A 10585-nucleotide genomic window follows, 5' to 3' on the forward strand; every position below is an offset into this window, starting at 1 on the left:
GGGGGGGGGGGGGGGGGGTGCTTTGCCATGAGGAAGTTCAGCTTAAAGACACGTCCCAGGGGGCATTTCTGTTACCAAAATGCGTTTCTAGTCCCCACCTGTCATTTTGCTCCTCAGCATGACTTCCTAAAAACGCTGCAGGATTTCTCAAACATGCATGAATGAGTCAAAGCAAGGCTTTGGGCATGTTTTTGATGAGACGATAACATTATAACATGATATAAAACTCAAAAAAGTTGATTTTACATGATATTGCCCCTTTAATTAAACAATAAGCTGTTTATTCCCAAACCTACATTCAGGCACTGTAAAGATAAATGTCTTTATTTTCTGAATTAAAGCCAAAAGCGGTGCTTGATGTATTTGAGTTATATACATATTAATGTAAGGTCTGCAGCACACACTCGGCTGACTGTTGGACACTGATCATTCATGGTGTTGAAGTTAGAAGAGTTTGTTGGCAGCGCCACGCAGACAGCAGACAGACGGGGCAGCGGAGTGTGAGAGAGGATTATCAGTGAACAGCCGATTCTATAATTGTTCAGTGAACATTCAGGGGATTTTTGTTGCCACACACCGACACRCAGCAGTTCAGCTGCCAATTTGTGTCACTGTGATCTCCTCAGCATCCATCCATATGTGACTTACAGAGAACCTACAGTGATGCTCTAAAACCTGTGCACACTGTCTTCTTCAATCTGACTGAAAAATGCAGGTTATTATAAAGAAATGTAGAAGATTTTAGTTTTTTTTTTTGTCAATTTAGAAGGAAAATATGGAACCAAGTGACATTTCCCATTCACTGACAGACAACTGTTTTGTAGTCTGTGGCCATTTTCAGTTGGTCTGTAATTCAGACTGTATTATTTGTTAATCTGCCTTTGTCTTTTTTGTTTTCAAACGAAAGATGTGTTTTAGCTTGACATCAAGAACAAACCATTTTGCTTGCCCAAGACTTGGATAGACATAAAGAGGAGGTGAAGATTGAACCACTAATCCTGCAGGATAACTGTAGAGCAGGGGTCTGCAACCTGCGGCTCTGGGGCCACTAGTGGTTGCTTGGTCCCTCTGMAGGGGCTCTTTGAAAATGTGACCACATTTAACAGAATATTTTCTGTTGTTGTTTTGTTTTTTATACTCACAAAAGTAATCAGTTTGTATGCACGTATGCAGTGTTGTATAAAGTACCACAAATTGATACTTGAGTAAAAGTACAAGTATCTTATAAAAAATTACTTTGGTAAAAGGTAAAGTCTCCTTTATGAATATTACTTGAGTAAAAGTCTTAAAGTATCTGATACTTTTTGCACTTAAGTGTTAAAAGTAAAGGTATTGAATTAAAATGAGCAGTTAGATTTTAAATAAGGACATTTATTAGGAGGTGACCTCCCAAAAATTGCAGAAATGACTGTTGTATTAAAATAATTAATTTATGTTAAATTTAGGATGCACTAGTCCAGCTGTTTCAGTTTATATACATATATCAAGGCTGCACAAAGCTTTTCCCCAAAATGAAAATCTATCTGAGGGCTGCGGCTAAATGTAATAGTATAATTCATGAAATACAAATACTTMTTAAGTACAGTCCTTTTATTTTAATGATTGTGTCCTGCTGGAGTGTGACATGATTTGTTTGTGTACAAACTAATACRCTATCAGAGTTTTATATATTTATACTTCTCATTCAACCACAATTAAATTCACTCTTTCTAGGAGGCACAATTTAGATGGATAGTTTTTATTTTTTACAATAACAAGCTGGAATGAAACGACTTTCTACTTCTTGTCTTTTTTTAAAAATGTAAGGAGAAGAAAGTACAGATAATTGTTTGAAAATTTAAGAAGTTGAAGTAAAAAGTAGACTGAAAAATAATTACTCAGATACCCAAAAATTCTACTTAAGTACAGTAAAGAAATATTTGTACTTAGTTACTTTACAACTCTGCACATATGTGATCAATGCTACTGATACAAAAAGTAAAACGTTAGCTCATGCTAGCCTGTTGTTTACTTAAATAATCCAGTTTATTTCTATGATCTTTCTCTCCATCAAAATTACCTTTAAAGAATTTGAAAACTACATAATAAGAAGAAGAATTAGAAAAAAATGTCTGAATAGTTCAGTTGTACTAAATTCGGTATCAACTACAGTGTTTTTCGGTATTTGGGGTGTAGTGGTAAAACAGCCGACTTGGGACTCAAAAGTCACAGGTTCGTCTCCCCGCCTTGTGTCCTTGAGCAAGACCCCCCCCCACACACACACACACACACACACACAACTCCCTGGGCACTCACATAGCTGCCCACTGGTATATTTGGGTGTTTCTCACGTGTGCTGGGTCGAATGCAGAGCACAAATTTCATCCTTGCACGGAAAAATTATAAAATTTATATAAAATTATAAATTATAAAAAATTTATAAAATTATAAAACTTAATTTGAATAAATTTTAAATCATAAAAACAATAATAAGAAATAAAATTCACGATATATTTTTTTAGTTTTATAGTGTCACCTCCACTGGCTGTAAAGGTTCCCAAAAAGGCCTCGAAAAGGCCCACAGACCACCAGTTGATAATGACAGTTGTTGCTTGTTTTGTGGTTCTGGAAACATTTTATTAGCAGAAACGTCTCTTTTGATGGGAAAGGTTGCAGACCCCTGCTGTAGAGTAACGAGTCTGACGCTGAGCCACAGCCAAGTCTAAAATCCAGCCAGTTGACTTCATCCATCCTCTGCCGGCTGGGTGGCTTCCTTCAGTGATTCTTTCAGCTGACTTTGTTCTGCAGCTCATTCTGATGACGTCACGCCTCACAGAGGTCGTGTCGTAACCAGGATGACTAATCCCAGATGAGTCGGAGTAATCCAGGTGATGCATGAAGACACTTCCTGTAGAAGCTTTTTTTTATTTCTGTACTCCTAACTTTACCTCACCTCCAATAAAAGACGATGAAATCTGAAAGTAAAGCGTCTCGCATTATATCAGACACCCCACCACCACCACCACCACCACCACTACCACCACAGGAAGTTGGTGCTTTTTCATACGTGTGTGACTGTGGCCATTATTCCTCCCCATGAGCTCCCATGTAAGGCGTGACATCATCTGTAGGCGAGGGGTGACCCTCCATGTTTGGTTTCCCTAATGGCACATTAGAAGCAGATCAGGCAGCTAATGTGCCAGCATTAGGGAGGAATAAGTCATGTGTGTGTCATGTCTGTGATATCCTGGCACACACACACACACAGCTACTCAACTCAGCATTTCCTGGTCCTAATGCGTACAACATGTGTGTGTGGATAATGTATGGTTATCATATTAGCACGGCACATAACTCAGACAGTAAAAGCACCTCGACAGCTCCCGTCATTCTCCCTCCCTTGCAGCAGATCTGTCTTTTCTATCACTTTTTGCTTCCTGTTTCTCCGTCTGACTCTCAGTCGACCCGTTTGTCTGAGTATTCACCTGAAACAAACCAGAATAGATCACAGTAAAGGAGGAAAAAGTCGTGGAGGAAAGTTACGCAAACTTTATTTAAGACAATAAATAAATAAATAAATAAATACATTTGTCTCGTTCGTTCAGTCGTGTCTGGAGAAAACGACGTTCTTGACAAGAATTGACAGACGACCACACGTCAGTTAAACATTCTATAAATACTTGACAGATAAAATGTAGAGCAATCACATGAATCAAGCAGAAATAAAAGGTTTTAAATACCGCTTTGCTGCAGCAGTTACTGTAAACAGAAAACAAGCTTAACCTCTCAGAGTTGTCTCATTCTTGTCATTTGTCAAGTGTGCAACGAAGTCAGACTTTCTGACTAAGTTTGGCCAAAACATTCAGTTTTTTGCATTTATTCTCTGAGATGACAAAACATATTTGATCATTTCAAACTTAAATAAAATGCAAAACTTAGTTTATAAGCTCTAACCCTGAACACTGACATAAGGCAGGATATTAGAAACTGATTACAGGCATGAAAAACACCTGCTTTACGAGGCTGTTGCTCCCTGCCGCTGAGATAAAAACAGTAAAGTCCCGGGTTACTAATTAGGAAAATGCAACCCGCAATTTTCCTGACAGACAAACAATAACAAGTGCAGCATAATGAAACTGTAACTTCAGCAGATGAGCGTAATTTATTCTAACTTTCTTCTTTGAATTTTATTTAAATTTAAATTTGGAGCATTCATTTTTAAAAAAGGCATGAATAGAAGACAATGTTATTTTTCTTTTGGATTAAGTTGGAAAAACATTCCTTTTTTACACATTTATTCAGCGATGAAATACGTCATATTTCTTAAAATGACAAAACCCTATAAAATGTGAAAATAAGAGTCTGGGTGCAGTGATTCCAGCAGCCAGTTATGATGTATTTGCACGATTCTGCAGACCTGATAATAATGATGATGTTACCAGAGGATCATCTTTCCTTCCCGTTTATCTGCTACTGGCCTTACTGGAACCACTTCAACACTCAGGATCAGGTTTCTGTGTGTGTGCGCGTGTGCATCTGTGTGTGTTTGTAAGTGGCTCTGCTCACCAGTCTAATAATGAAAGGTTAACTGAGAGGCAGCGTGTACATAATAATGTGTAAAAGATTGAATTTAGCTCCTTTGACCGCCACACTAAAATTGCTGACTGGATATGTGACCTTTTATATCCTCACACACACACTGATGGAGAGGCTAAACGCTACACACTTTCACACCACAAACTCGCAGGAGAGCCCACATGCAGCGAACCATAAGTGAGTGTGTCGCAGCGTGCAGGTTAACACCGTGAAGCTCAGAGCCATTTTCTTCTCTGTCACCTCACGCTGTGAAAACGACAACACGGTAACTGTTAAACAAGACACCTTAGACCTCGGGGCTGGGCGCCCAGAGAGGAGGAGAGGAAAGCAGGGACAATAAAAAAGGCTCACAGCGTGGAGGAAACTGAGCCACAGCTTATAGTAGAGAGGCTGAGGAAGGCAAATCTCAGTGAAAGAGAGGAGGGATGCAATAATTGATTGGGGGAAAGTGATCCGAGAAGCAGAGAAACAGGGAAAAAATGGATTGCATTAAATAACTGAAGTAGCAGAAGAGCCTGCAGATAACTTTAAATTGACTTTAGATCATACTCTAAATCCTTGTCACTTTAAGATGTCATTAAGACATAAAAGCACTCAAGCTGACAGCAGATAATCTTTCTTTAGGAGTGAAGAGCAATTTGTTTATCAAGAAGCAACAAGGGAAAATATAGATGGGGTGTTAGTGATGTGCCCTAGTTTTGAATAAATACCTTTTATAAGCTGTTTTTTTCCTTTTTGTTGTTTTATGTGTACAGATTTTATTTGCTTTTAGACAATAAAAAGACAAAAAATAATAATTTGAATATTAACATCTTTACTTCATTATGTTCTCAGGAAGTTATCCTAAAGAGAGCAGCAGACTTGGTGGAAGCTCTCTACGGATTGCCTCATAATAACCAGGTACACACACACACACACACACACACACACATACACACACGAGTCACACACGTTTGCACTCGGTTCTCTAAATGGAAAGAAGCAGAAGAGTAAAAGCAGTTTTATTGTTGCACTAGTGGCAATTACTCCTCTCCTCTTCCTGCAGGAGATCATCCTGAAACGAGCAGCGGATATTGCAGAGGCTCTTTACAGCGTTCCTCGAGGACACACCCAGCTCTCACAGACTCACACAGGCATGATGGGCGTAAACTCCTTCACCGGGCAGCTGTCCGTCAACGTCTCAGAACCCGCACAAGCCAATCAGGGTACGCCTCGTGTCTCAGGTTGTCCGTCTTCGCATCGCAACAGTTTTCCTTGTCCGGTTCTTGATTTCTTACATTATTTGCAGGGTTTGTGCGCAGCAGCAGTAGCGTGTCCCCTCACGGTTACGTACCCAGCTCCACACCTCAGCAGACCAGTTACACGTCCGTCAGCAGCACCATGAATGGCTACACCAACAACACCGGCATGACCAACCTCGGAGGCTCGCCCACTTTCCTCAACGGCTCTGCGGCCAACTCGCCTTACGCTAGTGAGTGCCAACACTACGAGCAGGGGGTCTCTGTAGTGTAAGTGGGAGGTTCTTGGTGTGTGGGAGGAGTTTGTCAAAGACGGGATTGATCAGATTGACTGTTTCGGGTGTGGTTTGAAGAAGTCATGATGATTCGGTTGGATGAATGCTGACAGTATGCAGTGGTGGGCAGCGCTAATCCAAAAATTAGTTCYGCAATTTCTAAAGAGCTTATGACAACATTTAGGTCCGCAACTTCCAAAGCGCTTATGCCAGAGTAATACTAGCGAAACTTAATTTTAAAGCGCAAGTTCAATATGACACTTACTAGCTGGCAACTATTCATGTACAATATATGCACAACACTGCCAACTAGYGATGTAAGAACTCTTTTACAACTTAATTTACAAACACCGATTGCTGGGGATGTGATTTCCTGAAACAGTCCTTTAGCTCCTGGTGTAAAAATTAAAAAGTTGTTGAGGATTGCTAGTTCGGCTGCTTCTTTGTCTTTTTCTTTTTTTATTTGTTTATTTTTTTGTTGTTGTAGATTTTTCATTAAAGAAGCTTCAATAAAGTAATTTTAATACTGTTTATTGGAAAACTGAAGCGATGCATTCTGGGTACATGACGGATTTGATTTGTGACGGGAAAAGAAAGCACGGAGTACAGGAAACTATCTTCCCTTCAAAATAAGAGCTTGGATTTTAAAGTKTTCCATGTAGTTGCTSCAGTTGACCACTAGATGTCCRTCTTCATCAGCATAACATCTTTAAATCATTTCTGCGTCTCTAACCTTGTTGCTTCGACCAATTACGACAAGTATTGAGCTCCAGCGTTTAAACTTTATTTTTTAAAGGAGCTCTGATTGTTAAGTAAAATAAATCAATACATACAAAATTTTAGTATGGATTACAAATGTTAACTCTTTTTGCTACTGCCTTCCTGCTACGTAAGCAGACACAAAGCATTGTGGGAAATCAGAACCGTGACCCAAAGCAACAGTCAGCAGGATGTATACCTTTCCAAGAAGTGTGTTTATCTGGGAGGGGTGTTGTTGGATAGATCACGTGTGTTGTGAATCATTGACAGTCATACCTTCTGCTGTTCAAGATAATGATGACTGGTAGATAATTAGTTATTAGCTGTACTGCATTTAAATTTTAGAAAGAGCAAATCCGCTTATGAATAATAAAAATTAGTAAGACCGCTAAAGGGCAAATGAAACATTTAGGTCTGCAATTAGCGGATTTGCGCTTTAGCGGGCTGGTGCCCACCACTGGCCAACAGTAACTAAAAGAGAATGAAGAAGGTGAGGGCAAGGAGATGATGAGGATGAGGASGAGCACTTTTATGATTTGTTGCCGGTAAAGATAGTTTTCTCATTTCTTCCCCTTTCTTTGTCCTCCTTACTCCTCCCAGTTGTTCCATCCAGTCCCACTATGGCCTCCTCCACCTCTCTACCATCCAACTGCTCTTCCTCCTCTGGAGTCTTCTCCTTCTCCCCGGCCAACATGGTGTCAGCGGCCGTCAAGCAGAAGTCTGCCTTCGCTCCGGTGGTCAGACCCTCGTCGTCCCCTCCACCTTCCTGCACCAGTGCCAACGGAAACGGCCTTCAAGGTATTTTACTGAGTCAGTAAATAAGAGGGTGGTGTACAAAAATAATCCTAGACAAGAGGAAGTTCTATCTCATTTGTTTCCCCCTTAATAATTATTAAAATCTGTTTAATAAAAATAGGACAGAAAATGAAGGAAAAAAGCAGACAAATCCAAATGTGCTTAGTTAGACAAATGAATACAAATATTTTACATCAATACACATGTTCCAAGGATCAGTGCCTTTGAAAAATGCTTTTATAAAACTCTGGATTCAAATGATTGTTTTCTTTTCTGTAATTCTTATTTTTTTAAGCTGAAATCCATCAATTATCGCCTCCCGTGGGACACGCACAGCTCATGTGTTTCAGTGTCATCGCCCACCTTCGGCTTGAGATTTATCCTCGAATTAAAGTTTTAATCTGGCGCACACATTTGTTTCCCAGGCTTTCTTCAATCTGTCAGCTTAGATTGGTTTCTGACATGTACAGATTGGATCCAGATTGTTTAAAGAAAGCCCCCAAACAGCCTTAAAAGTTCCTGTGATATCTCTTAGAATGCAACACACGTGCAAAACCAGAGCAACGAGACTCGCTCAGAGAACAAGATWCAGTCCATGGACAGATGTCTTTTTGTTTCTCTTACTTTCTTCTAAAAACCAAATTTGGGCATAAGTGGAAGAATTAAATGTAAACGTCATCAACGGTACAACGCCAAATCCAATGAAGTTGGGACATTGTATAAAACATAAAAACAGAATACGATGAATTGCAAATCTTTTTCAATCTATGCTCAATTGAATACATGACAAAGGCTAAATATTTAATGTTTAAACAGATAAACTTTATTGATTTTTAGGAAATATTTGCTCATATGCCTGCAACTTATTCTAAAAGAGCCGGGACAGGAGCATGTTTACCACTGTGTTATGTCACCTTTCCTTTCAGCAACACACAATCAGTGTTTGGGAATTGAGGACGATAACTGTTGAAGCATTGGAGGTGAAATTCTTTCCCATTCAACAACTTCAGTTTTTTTTGTTTTGTTTTTTTGTTTTTTTTTTGTGCTTCATAATGCGCCACGTTTTCAGTGGGAGACAGATCTGGACTGCAGGCAGGCCAGTCTAGTACCCACACTCTTATCACAAAACCATGTGCCTTCAGTGGTCTCTTAACAGATGTACAAGTTATCCATGGGCACCAACACCCACCCATACCAGCAGAGAGGCTGGCTTTTGAACTTTATGCTGAAAACAATCCAGACAGTCCTTTTCCTCTTTTGTCCGGAGGACACAACGTCCATGATTTCCAAAAACAATTTGAAATGAATGAAATTGTCTGACAAAGCAGCAGCTCTCATTTACAGCCGTCTTGTTCAGCTCGGTACTTTTCTCCTCTCAGTAGGGTTGTTTACAGCGTTCACGATTTCCGGTTAGCTTCTTAGCTTAGCCTACTTCACAGCGACATACACACTTCAACAGAGGCCACGCCTCCTGCAAGAATCGCTTCTCAATAGCTGTGAGTCCAGACCMTTGTGCGAAGCAAAGTGAAGGACAAGGCTCTGGTTTTTACCAGGCTAGTTCACCTGTGGAATGCTCCAAACAGGTGTTTTTAATGCATTCCTCTTGTCCCAGCTTTTTTTAGAATGTTGCAGACATCAAATTCAAAATAAGTTAATATTTAGAGGAAAAAAATATCCATTTGAACACTAAATATCTTGTATTCAATTCAAAATTGGTTGCAAATCATTTTCTGTTTCTGTTTGTTTTATATGATCTCCTGACTTTATTGGAACTGGGGTTGTCTTTTATTTTTAGTGAGATGCTCTAATWGTGTTTCTTCCATTGTTAAATTGATGTTTTAATTTTATATTTCTCCATTTTCTAACCTTTCATCTAGTTATTTCTCTAACCTGTTATCCTTTTCTTGCCATTCTTTCATTTTTACCTTTCTCTACCAGATCAAACATTTGTGGACTCTAGCAAGTACTCAACAGCCAGCTCTCTACAAGGCCTGGCCTTCACCTGAAGTATGTTCCTCAGCTGCTGCTTCCTTCATCTCTGTCATCTTCAAGTTTGATCATCTCATTCACTCATTTATTGTTTTTACATTTCACTTCTTTTACTCCTGTTTCTAAATATTTGTTCTCACACATTCCTTTCTTATTTGCCTTTTTTTATTCCTCCTACTGTCTCGTCATCACCTCTGCACCTCTCGTCTCATGTAGCAGATCTAGCCATTTGGTTGCCTCCCTCGCCTCCTCCTGGCTGAGAAGACAGGCAGGAAGTCAGATATTTACAAAGACAGAAACAGACATTTGGCACGAAGGATACTTTTTTTTTCTCAACATCTCTGACTTTGTTTAGCTGTGCGTGTGGAACGAGCATGTGTGGGGGTGTGGGAACTCAAAGCGTAGCCTCAAAGCACAACTGAAATAAATACGCCCCACTAACTGCGGCACACACACGTCTCTGTGTCTCACACACAGTGGGTGATCACACACTGGGAAGCGATCAACAGTGACAGCTGTTGGAGTGTCTCAACAGGTTTTACTGTCAGTCTACCTGCACCTCTGTGTTTAATTATAAGAGACTGAYGCTAAACAGGAGCAGAGACTAAACTACAGTAATAGCTCAAATAAGACATTTTATACTTTTGTCATCATGCAGGTAATAACGTTGATTTTCTCTTGTGTCACTAATATTATGAAAATGTTCTTTGTTTAGTATTTTGTATCCCATCACAGATGTTTGATTGAGTTAGACTCTTAATGTGTGGCAAACATTGATATTTATAGGGTTAGCATTAGCAGCRACCACAGAAGTTTTTTTTTAATCATCCTCCATTTTTTAGATATTGGGCCTCTTGCAAGAACCGTTCATACGCACAGATTTGTTCTTAAGTTGTGCGTACGAGTGATTTAGGAGAATTTGTGGCATTCACCAATTTTCTCGTATTCTAAGAT

General features: G+C 39.6%; 1 protein-coding gene across 1 annotated transcript in view; it reads left to right on the forward strand.

Moving 5' to 3' along the window:
- Positions 1–10585, forward strand: part of LOC106524036 (transcription factor COE1) — a gene marked incomplete in the record, with an annotated part of 114276 nt that overhangs the window by 98075 nt on the left and 5616 nt on the right. The window contains 5 exon segments of the mRNA XM_014017665.1: positions 5410–5475; positions 5621–5780; positions 5864–6046; positions 7448–7645; positions 9581–9649. Of these exon segments, the coding sequence (XP_013873119.1) occupies positions 5410–5475; positions 5621–5780; positions 5864–6046; positions 7448–7645; positions 9581–9648 (675 nt within the window).

This window comes from Austrofundulus limnaeus, unplaced genomic scaffold, assembly GCF_001266775.1.
Source record: "Austrofundulus limnaeus strain Quisiro unplaced genomic scaffold, Austrofundulus_limnaeus-1.0 Scaffold174, whole genome shotgun sequence".
Classification (NCBI taxonomy): Eukaryota; Metazoa; Chordata; class Actinopteri; order Cyprinodontiformes; family Rivulidae; genus Austrofundulus; species Austrofundulus limnaeus.